The sequence below is a fragment of the Lygodium microphyllum genome, chromosome 22, assembly GCF_053477565.2.
Source record: "Lygodium microphyllum isolate KBCC chromosome 22, Lygodium_microphyllum_v1.1.10, whole genome shotgun sequence".
NCBI lineage: Eukaryota > Viridiplantae > Streptophyta > Polypodiopsida > Schizaeales > Lygodiaceae > Lygodium > Lygodium microphyllum.
The window spans coordinates 44,292,158-44,315,959 of NC_141156.1; the positions used below are offsets into that span (position 1 = coordinate 44,292,158).

At 38.0% G+C, this 23,802-nt stretch overlaps 1 protein-coding gene across 3 annotated transcripts in view; it reads right to left on the minus strand.

The window, feature by feature from the left end:
• MSH7 (MUTS homolog 7) overlaps positions 1–21,394 on the minus strand; it is a 44,629-nt gene extending 23,235 nt beyond the window's left edge. The window contains exons 1-8 of one of the 3 annotated variants that reach the window (XM_087663457.1): positions 20,721–21,388; positions 20,106–20,481; positions 19,919–20,014; positions 14,632–14,687; positions 14,479–14,548; positions 14,090–14,185; positions 12,551–12,697; positions 11,628–11,661 (exon numbers count right to left, since the gene is read on the minus strand). In XM_087663457.1, the coding sequence (XP_087519583.1) occupies positions 11,628–11,661; positions 12,551–12,697; positions 14,090–14,185; positions 14,479–14,548; positions 14,632–14,687; positions 19,919–20,014; positions 20,106–20,481; positions 20,721–21,055 (1,210 nt within the window). In that variant the 5' untranslated portion in view covers positions 21,056–21,388. Of the gene's footprint in view, positions 1–11,627; positions 11,662–12,550; positions 12,698–14,089; positions 14,186–14,478; positions 14,549–14,631; positions 14,688–19,918; positions 20,015–20,105; positions 20,482–20,720 lie in introns of all 3 variants that reach the window. The other 2 variants (XM_087663458.1, XM_087663459.1) reach the window with 2 other exon arrangements.
• Between the last annotated feature and the right edge of the window lie 2,408 nt (positions 21,395–23,802).

Genomic DNA, 23,802 nt, shown 5'->3' on the forward strand with positions numbered 1-23,802 from the left:
CCTCAAATAGCTGGATTTTGCTAAGATAACTAGAGAAATGGCTATAGAATGAGAGAGAAATTTCGAAGTTTCATCGCAAGAGAGGCTGAAAAACTATTGCTGCCCTACTCAAACAACCATGGAAGTTGTCACCTATAGCTTAGTACCACCATAAAGGCTGTTGTCCCCTCTTATATGCTATCACCTGTACAAGAAGGACCTTGGAATGCTATCACCTGCACCTCGAGGGCTCCAAACTGCTATCACCTATGATAGGACTCGTCCCTGGTGATTGCAAATCACATCAGTAGCATAGCAACCAAAAACGGAAAAAATGTTTAGAAACGAAATGTTTCAAACGTGTTTCGTAAGTTTCTTACAAGAGGGGATAAAATAAAAAATGCAAGTTCTTTTATATAGAATTTTTTAATAGTTTTGACTAGGAAAAGAGCTTCTAGACCTCTATGAAACTCTCTCTTAAACAAAGAATGGCCAAATGAGCTTGAGTGATTATAGAGTCAATTGAGAATAATACGTTACATATCAATGAACCACTATTGACTGCTCACTTATATCAAAGTTAGTAGTTTTTGAACAAGCTATACTATGGTTTAGGGTTCAAACATAATGATTCATATATATAATACAAAGAAAATTGAAATAAACATGTAAATAGTCTATCTACAATATGAACTAAGTTAAGTTGCAAAATCATGATCCTCATTTCAAAACAAACTAACAAAATGTCAAAATTAAAAATGAATCATAAAATGTCATAAATAACTCATAAATGAGACTAAAGTTATATAACAATCAACTCTAAAGATAAGAATAGATACTAGATTGAGAAAGTCCAACATCCAAAATCTTGAGTCCTCACGAGTCATTGTACATCATCATCATCATGTTTAACATTGCTCAATTGTTTTTGCCATAAAAACCATGTTTTGGATTCCAACTCACCAAAAAAAAAACCCTCACATTTTTTACTCTCAAAAAACGTTTCTTACTTTAAGAAACGTTCTTACTTTAAGAAATGTTTCGTAAGTTTCAAACCGAAAGAAACGTGTTTCTTAGTTGCTATGATCAATAGCATCTCCTTACTCTCTAACAACCTCCTCTCCCAAAACGGCTTGAATAGACTTTCACCAACTCCCAAAAACATTCTTTCCACTTACATAGACAAGCTTTGCTAAGTGGCAACCTTCTCATCCTATATTCTAACGTTATCCAACTTATTAAATTAATTTTTGAAATATTAACTCTAAAAATTAATTTAATGATTATTCTAATGCTCAATAAAAATTCCACCAACCAATAATTAAACTAGCTAGACCAATTTGTGCTCCAAGTATCCTTGAGTAATTACTAGCCTTAGACTGACACTAATTAATTAATTAACTCATTAATACCTAGTCTCTAATATCACCATCGATCTAACACCAAGTACCACCTAATATCTATCAAGCATAACTTATTACAACTTTTGCCATTGACACCAATTGATATCTCAAGGTCCTAGGTCCCATATTGTGAAATAATTAACTTGCACCTCACATACGTAAGTCACATTCGCACATTTAATTATCTTTTAATCAAATGTTAAGCAATACAATAAAATTTTACATCCTCATGACAATGTTTGTCCTTGCATGCTATCACTAGATCCCTAGACTAATGGTAGCTCGTTTTGGTGAATCTAATCGTTTGGTGATATCACAAGAGCTTGAAAATTATGGGCTATGTACTCCTTGCAAAGTTCGCAATATAGCTTCACTAAGAAATGCAACAATCAAAACGTATCTCGCCACTATATCCCCCGAGTACAATTTCCAAGTCAATTGGTTAGTCTCTTCCCCTGAGCCTTCCCTCCAACATCTAGATGAACAGTAGTAGCATTGGTCAAAATGGTCACAAAGTGGCCTGTAATATTCGCATTAGGGCAGTTTAGGATTAGGGCAACCGAGTTCTATTTATAAAACTCGAGGCCTTATGCGATCACAACTCTTGGACTCTCGATCTATATGCCAATGCGTCCACACACTAGGATAGTGTGGATTGGTGGTATGGAATGCCAACTCTTGGGACATGGTGGCACGTGGTCATGAATCAATTGCTACTAGTTTCCAAGCTCTTGGGACAAGGACGGACCCATATGGCTCTATGGCTAGGAGGTAAGTTTGATATCTATTCCCTTTGTGTTATTTGCCATGGATACAACTTGTGTCTTGTCTCATGTGTAGGTTGGATTCTTAGAGGAATGTTTTATTGATATCAAATAGGATTCAGTAAAAGGCGGATTCACTTCAACTTAGAAAATGTTCATCTTGAGAAAAATCCTTCTAAATTTTTTGGAAGAAGGATATAAGTCCTCTTCAAATTTGTCAGAATAAAGTTATATTTTTTAGACTTAGATATAAAATACCATCTCAATAGACGATATTTCCTTCTCAAACGATGATGAAAATGATTTACTTTCTTTTTTTCAACTTTTGTTTTTCCGAATCCTAGTATCAAAGCCTCAACCTACTATTTGGCACAAGATTTGATGGCGCACACAAAACCACAATTTTATGATCCATGCTTGATACGTATGCCATTTTCTCATATAGGATGGTACAAAAGGCTACTTGGAAGAGGGACATGGACAAAGGAAACATGTTGCAAGTGGTTGGATACAAAACAAAATGCCTCCTATTTGGCACTCATGTTCAAGATAGTGCTTTGGATGATGGCTTTGCATAAAAATTCTTAAACGATGCCAACAATTGAGGCCTAAAAGCTACTACTTTGAGACCATGGCAAACCATCATAGGCAACTACAAGGATTTCATTGCATGAATATGTATTTTTATTAACATTAAAAACAATATTTAATGTAAATGTGATCATTAATGTTTATATTAATTCTAACATTTAATATTAATGTAACATTAATGTTTCTTTTAACAATAATGTGAATGCTATCTAGCCTTAATGCTATAAGGTGAATGTCAATTGTCTCAAGGAAAGAAACTATTGAAGAGAGTGTTTTTTTTTTTAAAAGAGATAAAAGCGTTGAGAGAGAGAGAGAGAGTGACCAAGGTCGTGATAGATCACAACTAGTTGGTGGTGGTGAGATGATATTGAGCCCGATGCTCCTAGCCATGGTGGTGCCAAGCCAAGTGCCCCTAGACAAACAAGGCAGCTTGTGTGATAGGCAGCAACTTGTGTAGCATTGCATAGTGGATAGCAACCCGCATGGAATCATGGCGGATCGCAAGCGTAAACCGACACTTGGACAAGGTGTGATGTATGAAGTCAAGCAAGTTACGGCCTCAAGTTGAGGTATGAGTGCCAAAATACCCCCATAGTACCTCCACGTGGTCCTCTTCTGACATTTCTTACATGGCATGATAGCTTGATTTTTTGTTGTTTAACATTAATCTATTAAGATTAAATTAAGACACTCTGGCACTTGTCAACAAGTAGCCCACTATAACTACCTAGTTACACAGTCTTCAACTGTCGTATCTTCTCTCTCGAATACTTTATGCTCATATACTCAGCAATAAAATAACTTCTCTTCTCTCACTCTCTATATCTTCTCTAACTTTCTTCATTGCTCTCCACACCACTATCTTTTACCATCACCATGGCTCTCATGACATACCTCACTTTGACGCACTAATTGTAAGTGAACCTCAACACATGAAGAATGTCCACCATTCGACTTCTCTTGATCCTAATACATGTATGGATGTCATCTGAAAGGTTCTTCCCTAATGTCGAGTGTGGACTTCTACTTTGTGGTGGCTCTATAGACCCAATTGAAGGAAAAAGCAATGACAATGTGCCGAGCTACGCACTACCCACTTTCAATTTGTGCCCATAATTATGAGAACTTTGCCTCTTCAATTATAACCTAATCCCTTCAAAAAGGAGAGAAGAAAAAATGTGAGAAAACAAATATTCACTCACGGTTGACCAAATGGATATCTTATTTTGATCTCTACCAATTTGATATCACTTAGCGCATCGATACATACAAATCATGTTACAAGGGAAGGCATATGTGTGGTGGGCAAGGCTATGCCACGAGAAAAACATTTGGCTAAAAGCAAAAGTGGCCAATCTAGATAGAATTCAAAGAAACCCCTCAGCATAACTTCTCATCAATCAAATTTAAAGGTACAAAAGAAAAAGAAAGAAAAACACAAAGCTACTTACAAAATAAAGATCATTAGAAGGGTCATTGCTTTGCATGTCACCAAACTAAATACTTCCATGTGAACAAACAATGTCCATATAACAAGAAAACAAAGACAACTTCCGAAGCATCGATAAATATTGTTAAAGCTCCAAGTATATATTTTGAGCTTTAGCACAACATTGTTTTCTAAACATGAGAAGTTGTCTCAATTGTTTATACTACATTTAACCCAAATAACCATTTAAAGGTCTCCGGTATTATAAATGGCCAATCAATTGTTATGTTATTTAATATTAGCTCAACTCACAATTTTATTTCTTTTCAATTGATACTAAGACTTTCACTCCACATGGCACCCATTGATCGAGAGTATCCAATTTAATATACGAAGGGTTTGATTATGGATCATTGGGATCGAAGGGTATCAAGGTTAGATTTTTTGATCCAGCAACACCATGAGCCTTTGGACTTTCAACAGATGACTCTTGACCATATGGATATCATTCTTGAGATCCCACGATTTTTTTATAAATCTCCCTCACTATTTGTGAATCATAAATCTCATATAATCTCTTTGGAGTTTGATGATCGTTTTTATGTGATCCTAGAGAACTATCCCCCTCCAAGATCACAAAATCTAATACAAATAAAATATCAACCTTGAAATTCAACATGTATTTTTATGATCTAAAAATTGTTACATAAGGTTTTTTCATTAAAAAAGTTCAATCATTGTCGATGTGTTTTTTTTCTCTAAACATAATATCAATAATAACCTAAATGTCTATATATCCAAATCCATTATTGCATGAATTCACATTGCGCTTTTCCATCTAAATTACATTATAAACTTCCATTACTTCATGATACATTATATTGATTTGCTCTAAGCCAAATGTTACTATACCAAGATCAATCTTACGTTTGAATACCAATAAATACAAATAGCTCCCAAGGATGTCTTCAAAAATGTATTTTTCACACCATATGGACACGATTAATTTAATCTTACCCTTTGGATTAGCAAATACTCCTACTACTTTCTAGCAAATGATGAATAATTTATTTCATTCGTATCTCAAAAAACCTCAATAGCATGCTCATTTTGAGTTGTTTGAACAACACACAAACCATTTGCATATTGTCTTACATCTCTTAAAGCGAGAACAATGACTTGCAAACTACCAAAGTTTGCACATAATTTTTGTATCTCAAACATGTTATCTTTGTCACAACACTACAAAAAGAAAATATATATCATTTTTATTGATTTGCATATTTAATTATTTATTAAATATGGTTGCTCTATAATTATTAGAGATTTAAAATTTTACATTAGAGTTGACCACTCATCAAATGGTTACAAATTCTAGTGAATCCATGCTATGGATTAGAGAGAATATAGTACACACTTTTACCTATATGTCCAATTATACACCTATGATCAAAACTCAAGCATATCAAGATAAGACTCACACATAGAAAGGATTAGTGCTTGAAGTGTGGGCTAGATCCACCAAAATGAACAATTACAATCAACAAGATGGCATGATCATGAAATATTCGTAAAATGTGTATGTGTCTAAATTGAGAGCTTAAAATACACATAACTTTGCATAGAAAAGTCATATGAAAGTTCTAACATTATTCTCACAATATACTCGAAAAGAGCTTTCAAATGATACCTATATGGAGGCTTTCTAAATTTTATGAGGTTCCTATATTTTTAAAGTCTCGGATTGGCTTCAAAATGCTAGTCCTAAAGTGTAGAGATCATATACTAAAAATTGTAAGTTTTGTGTTTTAGCAATGCTTACTTAATTTGATTATTTCCATTTTTAATAGTTTTCAATTCAAAAGAGATAGCCGTGGAAAAAAAAAGAAATGTTTGGACACTTATCACACAATGATACAATCTTCTAAGTGTCCCACCACTTGTCACATCTCATGTGTGATTGGACACTTATCTTCTAGTACCACTTCACTTTTTCTTTGTGCACTAGCTCTTCCCTTTCTCCTATAAAGAGAGTTTGTTATTTCCCATTCTACGAAAATTTTCTTGGCTATAAAGTTTAAACTCCTATACCACAATTGAAGATAGCATGCAATTGATCCCAACCATTTCCATCATCATCCTCTGCTTTATTATTAAGAAAAAAACCCTAATGATGCATTGCTGATCAATAACACATAAAGGTTGATTTTCCCTCTTTTTACTCTCATAATGAAAAGAAATATATTGTTTTTAATGAATAGTAAGTGATACATGTATGGCATACATCCTTCATATGATTTTACGAGTGACTCTCACCTTCAAGTTGATTGATTGTAATCGAGCTCTTCCCTAAGAGACTTGGATAGAACAAAGACACACTCCTTCCAAGGGAGAGATGATATGTGTATGAGAGAGGTTGGTTGCACATCTTCAATCCTCGAATTTGCCTTCATTTTTTCTACGTGCTCATGGTTCTAATTCTCTAAATAATCAACACGTTCAAACTCAAGTATTCATTCCTTCTAATCTCTCGAATGATTAAGCTACAAAAATACATATATATTATAATTACAATCATACTACGTCGTTCAAAGCGCTTACAATCTTGGTCAATTGCATCCAACCTGATTTTAAAAAAGTTCAAGAATTGCTAAATTTGCCTATTTCGAGGACCATTAGGCAAGTGAAATATCTTGTTCATTAAGGATTGTGCTAAAATTATTGAGCCCTTGACATGATTACTTAAGGATATCCAAAGCTCCAAAAAAAAAAATTATGCCAACTATTTGGATTAATGAGCTCAATCAATATTTTCAAACATTAAAATAACCCCTATAATGTTTATATGGATGCAAGCAATTACACTACAAGTGTTTTTAATCGAGATAGCTGACCTATTGCATTTGAAAGCTATAAGCTTACAAATGTCTCAATACACTATACCACTCAAGAGAAGAAAGTACTAACGGTCGACCATGTACTTAAAATTTAGCATCGTTATTTGCATGATGCCAAGCTAATTATTTGGATTGACTATCACTCACTAAAAACCTCTCAAATCAACTCGATCTTCATGGCTAAAAGGTAAGTTGGGCAAGCCATAGAGCTTGTGCAAAAAGTTGACTTTGAGATCCATTACCAAAAAACACAACTAATATAGTTGAGCTTGTGCAAGAATTTGACTTTGAGATCCATTACCAAAAGGACAACTAATATAGTTGTCAATACCCTTACTCAAATGCATGAAGCCAATGCTTTGTCTTTCTTAAAGTTTTCAATTGATTTCTAATTCTCTCTCAAAGGGCATTGCTAAAAGAATCCTCACAAGTCACTTCGGTACAATCTAGCAATTAGTCCAAGAAGAACATAGTAGCTTAAGAAGTTTTAGCGGTTTGAATGCTCAAAAGTAGACTATTAAGAGAAAGATGGTGAAAGAGTATTCCATCAAAATGAATTATTGTTTAAACAAAGCAAAGTATGAGTGCTTCATGATGAGGATATCTACAAAATATTTTGTATGGGCATCATGAAGAATGAAGGGCAAAATACCCTCGCATACAATGGACTTTGGCCTTAGTTACTCATTATTTTTATTAGCTACACATGAAGATTTTGATTGAGTCTTATATGCATAAGTGTCCACATTATCAACTTAATAAAGTTGTGGACGACACAAATAAGCAAAGATGTTATATCATTTATAAATTCTCAATAGAACGTGTAGTACCTCGATAAAAGCAACCATTTAAAACCATGAATTGGAGAAGCTTTTGTCAAGCATTTTTATAAACTTTATGGTTTTCTTGAGAAAATAAACAATGACCATAATTATAAGTTTACCTATTGCCATTTATGACAAATGGTCTTCCAAACATTGAAGATCCAATTGCCCATGTTGTCCTCAAAATATCCTAAGACCGATGGATTGTTTGAGAGGACAAATCAAACCATGGATGATATTTTGTATGCATGTGTTTCATATACAATTAGATTGGAGCAATATAATTCCCAAATTAAGTTTGCCTATAACAATGCTATGTATTTAGCTACTAGATGTAACACATTTATGTTGATTGACAATTATAGGCCGAAACCACAGCTTCTTGTTGAGCTCAAAGGGATGAAAATGCAATCCGTCGTCAACTTCTTGCACAATATGCAAGAGGTCTTGTCCATTGCAAGGAAAAGCATTACAACCCAAGATCATGCTCCAAAAGACTTTGATTCAATAACTATCAACAAGTTTTATAAGTTATCTTTGAGGTATTGTGGTCATCTTCAAATTAATAAGATAATAAGCATGTCTTACTAGTTGGATTTACCTTTAAATATTCGAGTTCAAAAGAAGTTGCACACGAGTCATTTAAAAGAACTAGGGCAAGGTGAATTGTATATTCCACAATTGGTTTTTGATTGCAAGACTAATCGATCCTATCAAACTCTTTGTCCCAATATTTAGACAAGCGGAAGAATCGTTTGAAGGGGGAGGCTACATGATAATTGTTACATTCATTGAAGAGTCATTTTCCGCACTTTGTACTTGAAGATATTACTAAGGATAATAATCATTCATGAGGGGGGCTTGTTACATCCTTGTACATCCAACAGAATGCTAGTAGAATTAGTCACAATGGTCATAAAGCAACCTAGTGCGAATGCACTAGGGGCACTCTAGGGTTAGGCCAACCAAGTTCTATTTATAAGACTTAAGGCCTATTGTACACATTGTTGTGTGTGATTACTACTTTGAAACTCTTGGCTCATAGATGGACACATTTGCACACTAAGAAAATGTGAATTAGTGGTATGGGACGCCAACTCTTGGGACATGGTCATGATGACCTAGTTGTTGTTGGATCCCAAGCTTGGGAGGTGAGCCCATTTGGCTCTATGGCTAGGAGAAGAATTCCATGTCCATTCATTTTATATTCTTAGTCATGCATACAACTTGTCCATGTCTCGTGCACAAGTCGGATTCTAGGGAGGCATTTTAATATGGATGGTTGAAAAGCAATGATATTGTACCCATACCACTACTAGGTACTAATTAGATGCCACCTATAAAGATGGAAGCCTACTAAGAACAAAGATCTTGGAGCCAATTGCGTATGTAAGTTATATGACTAAAGTTATTGCTATCCGTAATCCAAGGCTTGTCAAAAAGTGAGCAAGTCGGAGGAGAATCCTTTACTTAATAAATGTAAAGAAAGACAAATTAAGTCATGACAACAAGAACATATATAGTCGTGACAACAAGAGCATATATGGATGAGGTAATAGGCTCCTTCACTCCACCCTCCACACTAGGACCAAGTTGAGAGTACTTCAAACATTTCTCCTCGAGATGGAGGTCTTCCAAGAATGTGGACAATTGAAAAAGCCCTTACACATCCTTTTTGTCACAATCAAAGCTTAAGGACAAGTTCAATTTAATTTTCTTCCTTTTCTCTTCTTTTGTTCCTTCTTGAAAAAAACGCTGCAAAAAAATGGCTCCTTCTACCTACCTACTTGAACTTGTCTCCTTGTGGCACACACCTTGCCTACAAGATCAAGGCTAACTCCTTCCATGTGGTGGTATCATGCATATGTCGAGCAAGGAGTCATATAGAAAACATTACATGTTAGAAACAAAGATGTAACAAGAGCCATACCCATGTCCTCCAACTAAATGACCTCACCAAGGGATGCTACGGCTACTTGTACCTACCTACTTGAACATGTCTCCTTGTGGCGCATCTTGCCTACAAGATCAAGGCTAATTCCTTCCATGTGGTGGTATCTTGCATGTGTCACGAAAGGAGTCATATAGAAAACATTATATGTGACCATTGTGACTAATTCTACTAGCGTTCTTCATCCTAGCATTCTTGTGGATGTACATGGATGTGTCCTCCAACTAAATGACAGTACCAAGGGATACTAGCCCATCCTAAATCTCCTCCATCACATTGATGCAATCCTTCATGGTGGGAAAATCTACAATATACAATTATTGTAGCCCCATAACAAGGGTCGCATCATAAAAAGGATCATCCAATTTATGAATGTCTTGACCTAGTATAACAATGATAATCGATTCCATATATGGATTGTGGTGTGAATGCGTATAATATGGACGAGAGCTAAGCCACTACAATTCATGAAAAAGAACAAGCATGAGAATTGATTCTCTCCCAAAGAGTTGTGAATCTATGGAGGCACCTCAACAAGGATGCACAATAGGTTAAGAACGAGGTATGGTATCAAAATCACATAGGTCAAATATGTCAAGGATGGCCCCAATCTTGCATGGCTAGATGGCATAAATGGTCCCATCCAACTTCTATTCAAAGAGAGATCGAGAAGGTCGAGCACTTAAACTTGGAGTACCAAGAGAATGAGACAATGATGAGATATCTCAAAAAGAGGGAAAAACATGAATGAATGGGGACAAGCGAGAGTCTGATCGCAATCCACATCTCGATCCACATCACAATCTTGTGGGTCTTCGCCCAATGATCCTCGTAATCACAACAAACTTCATGACAATTTGAAATCACCTGATTTCAATAGCCTTGTGATGATCCACATGATCTTGTCAATCTTCACAATGCTCTTCACAGTTTCAATTGAGCTCCTAATTGTGCCCCAACATAACAGCCTAACATCTTGAATTTTTTGAAAACTTATGAAAAAAGCATAGTGTTTGATGATGATTTTCGCAAATAATGGAGCCTGCACACAATCAAACGAGAATGGGCTGAGAAGAGGGTTAAAGGAGGGAAAACACAGCAGATTGGGAAGAACACAACAAGCTGATCACTCTCCATGCCACATACTTGGCCAACAATACCATGTGAATGCCGAATACAGATGCAAGAAAAGAACGCAAAAGATGAAGAAATACAAAACTTGAATCTGAATGAGCCCAAGGGGAAAGCTGATACAAGCACATGCACGCGAGAGAGATAGCAATGAAGAACAGAAGGACAAACCTATAAATAGCCTGCAAAACAGTAACTGGCCAACTTGCTGTATATAAAGGCACCTGAAACCAGCTGACCGCAGGAAAAAAAAGTGGCCACTCTAATCGCCATCTGATGTGCCTATGATGGAGGCTGCTGTCACGAAAAAAGGACTGACAGCAAAGACAGTGTAAGAGATCTAGAAGTCCTCACCAGACTCTGGCTGAGGCTCACAAACAAGACATGACCACACAAGAAGGCAGAAACACGTGTCGATTGACAATTTCAAGTATATACACTCTACTAGCTTAGATTTTAAGGTCGGAAACTAGCATTACAGAGCACTTGAGAATGTTTAGCCTACTGTGCAATTCAATAAACCAGCTGAGTTCAAGTTCTACAAACATGTCAGAATCAACCACGTTAGGCCCTCGCAAGGTATGTGTTCTAGATGGACCCTTGACTGTACCAAGTAAAACATGGCAAAGTGGTAGGAGTACAAGTTCTCGACTTTTACCTCCCAGCTCATAAAGCAACTCTTTAGGTGCCACCTGCACCATGCAAAATCAGATTTGCACGTTAGCTTTGCAGACCCACTCTCAGTTCTATAAAGCAAGCATAAGCCTTCAAATATACTGAAGGGATGGATAACATCTAAAACGCCACATACCAATTATCTCATGCATGTTTCATAAAACAACTCCGAAAAAATCATTCCAATGTATCAACTTCAGAAAATGAACATTCACTAGTATATATCATAGCATTACTAGAACACTTCAGATTGATAACCTGATAGTATGTAATCAACTGTTAGCAAATGTGAATGTTTGGCTATACAAAGGCACCATCTTGCACATGCTCCTCACTTCAGCTAGTCAAGTTCCCATGTTGCTCATGATGCTTCTTGTGCAAAGGGCAGTGTGTGTGCCTTTCCATCTTGCTTGAATTCTGTGTACTCAATTTTGCCAGCCATCTAGCATGGTATCAAAGTAACAAATCTGAATACTAGAATAGTAATGTACTGTTCTTCAACAAGAGCATCAACATGTGGTCTCCCCAGAGCTTCAGACACTCTGGCATCCTATCCAGCTGTTCATATTCTGGAACAGCACTCAATGATGCATAGTTTGATATGTATACATTCAGGTCTGTATTGTAAGATCAAAAATGCAACATTGCAGGTAAACCTCACACTACTCCAGTCTCAGACGAGAAAGAGCATATTAAAACCACTAACAGAAGTTATAAGCACCAACCAACACTAGCAAAGAAATTGAAAGCATGTGGCATCAGCAAAAGTCCTTTGTGTGACCAGTTAAACAAACCAGAAAATCAAAGTTGGTGCATAAGTTCCACGTACTGATAGAAACTCAAACTAAAACAAAGTGAATGCACGTTACTGAGCAGAATCCAACAAGAGACACAAATTGTGAGTACCTGAGTGAGCAAAGCCCCTAATGCTGAGCGGCTCTCATCATCACGTAGGGACCCAACAAAAAACCGTCCAGCAGCAGCATCAACAAATGCAAATCCAAATATGGTCTTTTCACCAGTGTTTTCAGCAATGTGATTGTAATCCAGTTCCTAAACAGCCAATAGGACCATCTTAGCAATCCATCCTTCTGAGCATAAAGCTAACTTTATACAACCTAGATGTTTGATATCTGAGACTATTTTTACTGGCAGGTTAGAAGCTTCGATTTGCTACAGCAGGTGTAAATCATGAATGCCATGGAAGATCTAGGGAAATAAGTCAGCAAAAGGTCCAGTGTTCTGCAGGACTTTGGAAGACATGCAAGTGTTGGCATAAAGGTAGGTGGTGGCACTGACATGGTTGATAAAAAGAGATGCCATACAAATTGTTTGGCCAGTTTTCATGCGGCTAGTCACACCTTCTGCAAGTGACTTATGGCAGCAAAATGCTGGATAGATAAGATTGGTGTCACTTTTGTAAGGAGCAGTCAAGCAAGCAGCTCTCCTCCTTTTGTCTGTGCTTCAACGGAAAGAAGAATAGAGAAAAGAACCAAAGTTAAATCTGTCCCAACTTATCACTAAGAGATTACAAAGAGAGTAGAAAAGAAAAAGGCACCTTAAAATCTGCAAAAGACCTATGACTCATGAGAGACCTCAACCTGTCAAGTATATCATGTCCATGAAACCATACATGGTCATTGAATACAAATGAGATGGGGTTAAGATTATCTAAGACAATTCCTCTTCTATAAATGAGGCTATTATTCCAAAGTATGTTGGAGGACATGGGCCATGGCAGCATGTAGGTCAATGTAGTGAGGTGGGATGGTGGTACTGTGCAAAGGTGAAGGTGGCCTTGATCCTCTAGTCGCTTGAAATAGTGTCACTCCTACGGTCAGACTCACATCAGATTGATGTGGTCCACATTGTGCACACAGATTGCCATTTGAGAGTCAGCTGGAGTGCTAGCAGCTAGGCTGTGTAGCTCTGGTACAGAAGTCAGTAAAAGCTATGCTTACTGGTCCTCTGCCATACTCATATCAAGGAAAGGAGGAAAGAAAAACAGGTTTTTTTCATTTTCTCTTTTTTTTTGTTTGGGGGGTTTTTTTTTGGGGGGGGGGGTGGGTGGGTGGTGGTGTGTGGGTGGGGCAGCATAGATACTAAGATGGAGCATGTTACTTGTATGATTCCTCCCATAAGTGTGCACAACTGACTTGAGAAGTGCATGCTCTTATTACAAGCTACGGTGGAGCATGTTACTAATATAATATGTAAGCATCCCATAAGCAAGCACAACTTAATCTTATGAGCCTTCTTTAAACAGCCATTCACTTTTTCTGCTCTAGTTGCCAAGCTGCAGCTACAGGGAGCATATATCAGGCACTCATAACATAGATATTTTGGATTATGTGATACCTCAATGTTTTCTACATTGTATACTTTTTTGGTTTTCAACAGTAAGGAAATATAACCATATTTTGAGTTTGAAGCGCCAAAGCATACCTCTCGTAATGCTAGAAGGTGGACAGCTTCAGGTTTCATATCATCATCCATAGCAGTTGAAGGAGCTGACACGTGAGTGAGCTTCCGTTGTACCATCTACAAGATCCATAGTACCTAGTTAAAGCGGTTGCAGTTCAATCAACTTCTGAGCACAAGCAGTTAGCAATACGTGGCAGCATAAGGCCTAGTCCATTGCATTTTATGACACTGACATCTAGCTCAAGAAAAGGATCATTCCTGGAGGGAAACTGGTCCCAAGCAGTCAGAATCATGAGTCCTAATGGAGGAGCAAGTAAGAGAGCTCAGAATAAACAACCACTTCCAAAAACTGCTTGTTTTCATGATGAGAATATTAATTTCTGAACCGTTTGTGAAGGGAAAGCACTTACTGCACCGGGTCCCCTTCTTGCTTTTGCCTGTTCTGCAGTCTCAACTTGCTCCATTCTTCCAACCTTGTAGCTGTATTCAAAAGCGAAAAGAGGAATAATGAGCACTCGTGCTACAAACCATTGTCTCTACTAACAAAAAGGACCCCTACTCACCCCCGTGCCAATAGCTTGCTAACAGCATCTTCAATCCCACTTTCGGGAACTCCCACCTAGTGGCATAAAAATTAACCACTCAAAATTGAACAAGCAGAATCACCTACCAGCACAGTAATGCTTGATCATGTTTGCACTAACCTTTACAAATTCAATCAAGCCAAGTGTTCATATGTGTCAATGCAGATAAATAGATTGCTCTTATCCAAAACAATCAGTACAGTAATATCTCAAAAAGGCATTGCAAAACAGAAGTCAATTTTTTTTCACAGGACGGTTGGGTTTTGGGTGTCCTTCTCAAAAGTAAGCATTTAAATCAATCAAGTGCTTTACTGTTCTGTTCAACTGCTTTAGAAAAAATAAGTCAGGTGCCATTAGAAAAACACAAGTTAGAACAAAATATTGATGGAACTGCAGGCCTAGATATATAAAAGGTAAGCATCTGTAAGAATCACATGCAACGAACGCAAAGGAACAAGAACTGTGCAAAGAATGGGACAAATAGATTACCAAGGCAACATGAACTGAATGAGCTATGAAGTTCCTAACTTTCAGAGCAAAAGATATACCAATAAAGGCCCAATAAAGGCTCTCTAGGCTCATTTCCAAGGCATTATTAAAATTTCACTTACAATTTTTCTAGAGACATAACAAGCAATCCACCAATACAACTACCATGTTAATGTAGCTATCTTCTCCCGCAACCAAACGTGACAAGAACCAGAAAACAAAAGAACCCTACTCTTCTTGAATGAGCTGTGCAGTTTCTGACTTGTCGAGTGAAAAATATACAAATATCTAATTAACAGCTCTCTAGTCACACTTCAAGGCATTACAAAACTCTCCACTTCAAGTTTTCTAGAGATATAGCAAGCAATCAGTCGACACCACCTCCAATGCTAATGTCACTAACTCAACATGGAACCAATTATGACAAGAACAAGAGAACAATACAAATACTGGCACAGACAGATTACAAAAGCTACATAAAACTACAAAGAGAACACAAAAGAACTGCAGGATTCACTGAATCGCACAGAAAATGAGGCACATAGAGTCTCAGGCCCCTATTTTCCAGGATGAGTGATGCAGTTCCTTCCTTTCAGTATAAAACATATGCAAACAGACACTATCCCAGACACACTTCCATATCAAAATCCCCCCAGAGACACTTACTTTCAGAGTAAGGATACACAAACAGAAGCTCTTCCAGACACATTTCCAAAACATTATCAAAATGCCCCCGACTAAATGACCTGTAGCCCTTACAATCTTGTACCCTCACCCCTTGCCAATACTCTCCCCTCCCATGTATGCACAAGACCCCTCTCAACCTCAGTACAAGCACCCTCTCAGACCTCCCTTGCACTTCCCTCTTAATCTGCCTGTCACCTCAGTTTCCCCCTCCCTGCTCATCTTGCAACCCTACTCCCTTCCTTGCCCCGCCTTCTTCTCCCCTTCCTTTTGCATATCATCCAGCATTTCCCCATCTGAGCCAGCTATTTCAACCTCTCATCTTTTCCTCTCTCTCAGCCTATTCTTCCCTTTCTACTCTCCTCCCCCTATGCCTCTATTCATCCAACCCTCCTTCCCCCCCCCCCCAAATTTCTCTGGTCCTCTAAAGCTTCCTCTACCCCCTTCCCAATCTCCTCTCATCCCTTCACCCTTGCTCCTTCCAACCCTCACTCTCTTCCGACCCCAGCAGAGAGAATAATACACATGATAACAGCAATATAAGAAAACTAATATTCAAGTCCAACTTGAACACCTCGCACTCAAAGTCCAACTTGATATTTAGGTCGATTCATAATCAAGTTCACCTGTGCATAGCTCATCCCATGAGCCACTTCCCTGGCAATCCATTAATAGCTGTTACTAACATTCACCTGTCTGGATAATCCCCCCATAGCTCACCCAAATGAGCTGTGAATTACATCTCAAAATTTCCAACACATCCATCTTAGTTTTGCGAAGGAAGTGTCAAATGCAAGTTCAGATAGAATAATTGGCAGGTTTCCTCATGAAAAAGGTAGAGTTTGCGGGTCCCCAAGTCAATAGCTTGCTTGCAAAGGCAGCACGTCAACTTTTGCTAGACTTGCCCACGCAGATTTCGAGAAGACATCCATTTTCCCCAAACTAAATACATCTTAGAAAGGGTAAGACTGATTCATCCCCACACCTAGAGGAATTTAAGTAGACAAGTATAACATTCAATATTATCAACTTTGCAGTGCACCCTCACCATGACCCCGAGCAAGCTTGTGACACTTGTCCTCCAACATGCTAAAAGACCCTGCCCTTGAGTGAAAAGAAGGCAGCATCCAGCCTTCAAGCAAACAAAGGAGCAGCCCCAAAAGCTGCAAGACCTCTCTGGTAGCAGACCACAATGATAGTCATGGTTGTGCAGCAGAAGTGTTGATCATTGGAAACTGTTGATCATAGAGAAAAAAAAGTACTCTTCCATCCTAACCAACAAGTCGACATGATCATAGGCGATTCCTATATCATTTATTCTGCCTCATTATAAACCCAAAGGATGATACTGATGGCAAAGTAACAAGAAGAGCACATTATCATCTCAACTTGAGGTTTCATATATATGACAATTCTCATAGTTGTAGTTTCTTTTCAGATCGTTTGTCAGCTTTAAGTATTGCATGCACAATATTATTTTATAAGACAAGAAAAGTGTGTTTGCTACTCCATCAAGCTGCTTAAGAGCTCAATTCCTCACTTTCATCTCACATGAGGGGTGAGATTGGAGTAGCAAATAATTGTGAAGCTCCTGAAAGCTACATGAAGATACTCTAAAAGCCACTTTTCTGAATAATTCAACAATTCAAGAACAGATTCAAAAGAATCGGAGGTTTTAAGGGCTCCAGCAGTTTAAGCTTCTAACTGCCTTCAACCATTACAGTCGCTTCAGCATTGCAAAGGTCACGAAATATGTTGATGTATGGAAATGGAGCAACACAACAACACACAATATAAGCAAAATTACAAAAATAGGCTTCCAATGGCCAAAGCAGGCAATTTCCAATAATCCAATTTAGTTTTCGTCTTATGCAGCATGACCAGATATGACATTGCCTTGCAGAAAGCATTCCATATAAGGGGTGCCTCAAGTAACAAACACATCCAAGGGCAGACAAGACAATTGTTCCACACCATAAAAGCTGGTGCCATGGGCCTCTCTCAATGGCAGCCAAACAGATTGAATGCCAAGATTAGCATTTTCAAGCTCTAGGGAAGAAAACAAACCATTTTTGTACGAGTGCATCCAGTGTTGATCGTACTTCTTGATTACCAAAACAGATAGTAATGGTAGACAAAGCATGCATGGAGAGTGAGAAATCAGAAAGTATTCAAGCAAACATGTTGCATTTAACACTAACCTTTCCATAACTTTTGATTTTACTGCCCCTCCTCCCTCCTCTCTTGCATTTGAAATGCAGAAGGTATTCCTGATTCCTGATTCCAGAAGGTATTCCTGAAATGCAGAAGGTATTCCTGATTCCTTTACTGTTTAAGAGTATGTAACCTTACGGCAAGGTCCTTATGATCCACATCATTTCTTGCAGCTATGAATCCTGCTTGTTTGATGCTCCTTAACAATGTAGGGCCTATTATCATGGTTTGTGGGTCCGTTAATAATAACCTAGATGATGTACTAGCTCCTTTATGATCAGCCACTACCATGCTATACAAGATGCATCAGCATGATACATGTGAGGCTGATCATATGAGAGACACCAGAGGTCATACAAGAGCCAACATCACCATTCTGCTACACAGAATGGCATCAACATGATGCATGCAGTGCCAAAAACACAAGACACCAGAGGTCATACAAGAGCCAGTATACATGGTGATTGCACTGTGGATGCAGGCACAGTCAGGCAATCAAGGGAACCAGAATGCTAGAGGATCCTCCTCTAATGTAGATATAGACCATGGTCCACAACCACATAAATAACCAAAATACACTTCATGGTTAAGTGACATTCTTACCGATCATTCCTTTTACAAGAAATGCATGATTCCCTTCACTAGCACTGGTTAATCATTTGAAGAACACAGATTCTTGGTGATTCCAGAATTTCTAGGCCTTTCACATCACAAACTTAAAAGCTTTGCAGTCATTCCTTGGCACACCTTCAAATTCTAGGGTAGACTCTAGATTACTGTTTCACTGCGTATCAAGACAAGTTCAAACTCAAGCATGAGTTAACAGAGACAACATGACAACAAGAAGCCATGTGCAAGGTCTCAATAGTTGCACTTAGTACTAGACTCACTTTAGGAGACATGTAGGCCTAGATCCCGACCAGACACTTGCACCTCAATCAATTGCACCTTAGAAATCTTAGTGTCACAAAGGCAGGTTTAGGATTTCACAAACTTGAGAAGAAAGTAATCTCTCATATGTCTTACAGTGTAAGGCTAGCTTTTGCATTGACTATGTCATTAAGCTAACCCATTGGTGCACGGATGTTATGTTGATCTTTGTGTGCTATGGCAGTGTATACTCCTATAGAACATACATATTATTTGCAGAAGCAAATACATTCATTCAAAGCTCTTGCCAAATATCCACCTCCATCATAGTAGCTGGGGCACCATGGTTTTTTCCTTTTTTCACAAAGAGACTTTCTAATCAACAGCAATCTAGATAGTTGACCACCAAAACAATCACAAAGGATGATCCAAATAAGATAAAGATCTTGTTAGCAGGTCCTCGCACTGGACAAAGGTGTGACACTAAACTTTTCTGTGTTCTTGAGGCCAACAAGATAAAACAAAATCCAAGGGGCAAGAAAATCCCCAGATGATTGAAGTACTTCGAACAAACAATACAAATAGAACAATGAAGGAGTGAATGACTAGCAGAGCAAACATACAGCGATGCACCCTAGATCAACAGGATTAGAAAAAACCATGACCAAAGCCCGAGTTATAGGGTCCAAAACCAGCTTCCAAACCGTTTTAACAATTGCAACCTACCATCAATCACATTCCTGTCCAGATGCATGCATGAAAGTGCCATAACCATCCTTCACTCAAAAAAAAAGAGTACAGAACTTAATCATGTTTAGCATCAACTGATCACTTCATAATTCTGTAGACAAGAAAATGCATACCCTTGAGTTCAGTCAATGTCTTGCACAAGCCAAACAAGGTTAGCATATGCAACATATTATCTAGGTAGCAAAGTCAGCAACCCTCACTGAAAGCATCTTCCAATCAAAAGACACAGTTGTTATGACTGTGAAGCCTAGTGACATACCTGCCGACATTTTCCAACACCACTCACAGTCATTTTCCAGTTAAGTTCCTTGTGTCCAATTTCAGCATCGATCTCATACAACTCATAGAACTTTCCCTGTGTTCAATAAGAGGGAAACACTCTTACAAAAGGATTGAGTTTGTCAAAGGGCCGGAGTATACATTCAAAAAATGCACTGGCTGATTACCACTTTAAAAAATAGAACTGTGTCCATGTATTGGCATTTAGTCATCCAGTACTGTTTCTGAGAGGCAGACATTTTGTTCAGCACATTGGCAGGGATTTGCAAAGTTCTCTTATCGTAGAGAGGATCCCCTGGCCTCCTCCCCTTCCCATCTCTTATATTGGAAGAACTTAGCCATTCAAACTTGGCTTTCGCCTCTTCCCACAATCCATGCTGCTCTTGCCCTTCCCCTAAAGCTTCTAGAAGCTTTTTGCGCTTCAAAAGGTTTGCGCCTAACGCCTGATTTTGAAGCATACCATCATGATCCTCTCGAACACGCTTGATTCCAGGTATAGAAGGCCAACATTCCACAGCAATAGGGGGCTCAATATCAAAATTCCTGTTAAATGATAAGTTTTCATAAATGTCCTGCTAATGAAACTGCTCCCTTTCTTGACATAGTCATATCTCATATTTTCACAAACGGCTTCCGCGATCTCCTATTATGATGGAGGCTTGCACACGATGACATTAGCGCTATCCTAAAATATTGCTAGAGATAATGTACAACGTAAATTTTCCCAAAAATGGCCTCTCTCTACGAATAATGCGTTTTTTGACTACTTAAAAGAGTTCTACCTCTCAACTCCCTTGCCAGCTCCAGCACCAGAAGTTGGAGCTTCAAATGTGAAGTCGCTTCCTGTTTTCTCCAGAGACTCGTGCGCCGTATCCACAGAAGGACTGTTTTCCTTAGAAAGAATAATGGATTTTGAAGGACGAAAAAGCTTGCTTTTCAAAGAATCGAAGTTTCTTTGGAACTCATCCTGCCGCTGCATCATCTGAGCATGAGAGACACCTTGAACCTGGACTTTACCATGTTCTTGATCAACCAAAGGCTCCTTGTGTTTGGCTATCGTTGCAGGCGGACTGTTCGGGAAGAAGGATATCAGCGAGCGCTGCTGTCTCTTTTGCATGGCTTCGGCTGCGAGACCTCGAATTCCAGGTGACGATGATGGCGGCAAAGGAAACTAGAACAGGTTAAACTAAAAGCCCTTTCGCTGTGTACGTGCCGTTCAATGCAAAATGTAGACACGAAACGGACTTGGACTTGGAGTGCAGACAGAAAGCAGGAAGAAGAAAGTGCTTAAGCAGCAGAACCCCTGCAAGCCCGTTGCTTAGTAATTGAAAGGAAAACCCGCGCACTGCGAGCAGAGGCGGCAGGCCTGCCAGTGGCGGGAATGGTTTTCTAGGAAAAACAGCTTGTATTAATTACATCGAGTGTTCACCAGACACGTAAAATTGATCGCAATTTTTCTATATGAAATCACAAGGCCCGCGCCCGTACCACATTCGTCCGAGAGCAATAGTTTATATGGACGCGTCGCAAGGCCTATTGCTCCACATTAGCTCCGAAGCAAAAGTTGTGCAAGGACATGACGAATCGATCCCACACGTTATCCTCATGGAGTAATTATGTTGGTGCTATCCTCCTCACCCGAAATTTTTCACTTCAATAATTACTAGGCATTCTACACCTAGATTCTATTAAAAGCACTATTGTCATTGAAACAATTAGGACACTTCAACTCCTAATGCATGTTTCATGTACTTGTACCCGTCGCCTCCACAAAGAAAGAGAGAGAGAGAGAGAGAGAGAGAGAGAAAGGCTCTCTCTATGCTTGGACTGCCTCTATGAGTGAGAAGATGGCAACCTTATACCACCTCTATCGTGTGAGACGAGGCCGAGGCTGAGGAGAGCCTGGATAGTAGACTCTCATTTGCCCTATTCATTCCAAGCACCTCCTTTACGCGAGAGAGAGAGAGAGAGAGAGATTCTCACACCCACAACCCACTGGAAGAAACATCTATACACAATATAGATGTTTCTAATCTGCAAACTAAGAGAGGTGAGGAGGAGGAAGAAGAAAGGATGCTACCACATGGCATTTTAAGAGATGCATGTACAGTTGCCACATGGCACAGCCTCCTCAAAGCACCTAGGTTCTACTAGTGCTTTGTACCAATGTCAATATCAATTAGCATACTTCATGTCCTAGCTATTACTAACAGCCCCAATGCAAGTGAGGGGGTGCTTCTATGACTACCAAGTGGCATACATTGAAGGCCCTCGCACCTTTCTCTATCTTTATTATATCTCTTATTAATTCATTCTCTCTCTCTCTCTCTCTCTCTCTCTCTCTCTCTCTCTCTCTCTCTCTCTCTCTCTCTCTCTCTCTCTCTCTCTCTCTCTCTCTCTCTCTCTCTCTCTCTCTCTCTCTCTCTCATCATTGATTTCTGAGACTTCTGTCAAGCATTTAGGGCTCGATTGGCCTTCATTCTCCGCGTCTTCTTCTTCACACACACACACACACACACAACCACGTAATTAACATATACACAAGTGTGTACGTGTGTGTGCTTGAACAAAATATAAACATTTTTATGAATGATTACATTTAATATATTCAACGTATATTAAGTGTATATTATCAATATTTAATTATGTTATGTATATGATATTACATTATTTATATATAATATATATATATGATACATAATGTGGTATATTATATATATTGTATAATTATGATTATAATGTATATATATCCTAATAATAATATACATGTTATGATTTATATATTATAATAATTATGTCATAAATTAATTTTATAATTACATCATAGAATAATCTTATATAATATTATATTATGATAATATATACTACATTACATTTATACAATATAGTAAATATGTTAAAGTAATTTATATTTTTATATAATTATTATTTTATATTAACTATACATGAGGTTTACACACACATATAATGTTAATTAATATATTATGGGTTATAAGATATAACATAATTATATCATATTATGTATATAATATAGTGTGCATTAAATATAATATATAAAATATATGTTATACGGTAATTTTATATTGATTATATTATATATAATACTAACATTAATGTTATATTACACTATATGTTATACGCACATGCACCTGCACGCATACACATGTATGTATGTATGTATGCACACTCGAGCATGATTTGCAAGGGGGTGGGAGGCCACCACATCACAAACCACTAAACCCCCCCTCCCCTAGCGCAAACGTTGTAATAAATTTATATTTGTGTGTGTGTGTGTGTGTGTCTCTCTCTCTCTCTCTCTCTCTCTCTCTCTCTCTCTCTCTCTCTCTCTCTCTCTCTCTCTCTCTCTCTCTCTCTCTCTCTCTCTCTCTCTCTCTCTCTCTCTCTCTCTCTCTCTCTCTCTCTCTCTCTCTCTCTCTAACAAATACCCCTCCCTTTTATCTCCACTATATCCTCATATGAGAAGCTTATGACTAGAAGCTTGCTATATGCATTCTCTCAAGCAATACCTAAGCTTCAATATTCACTTTCACTAGATCTATACTCTAAATGCAATGGTTTTGAGTTTTGATCATTCTAATATAAGGCTTCTCTCACGTCTATACTTTCAGGGCTAAATGTGTTATCTACTTTGACAGTGACAAATGCTTGCAAAGGTTGTAATCATAGAGATTTGTAGATGTATGCACAATTATTGCCAATGGTATCAATTATGTCTACAATAATTGATTATATGTTGTATTAAGTGCCTTCTCTACTAATTTTTTCAGTTAATGACTATGATTTCATGGCCATTAGAGTAAATGGCATATTGCATTAACTCAAATTTTTCAAGTAGTGTGATTA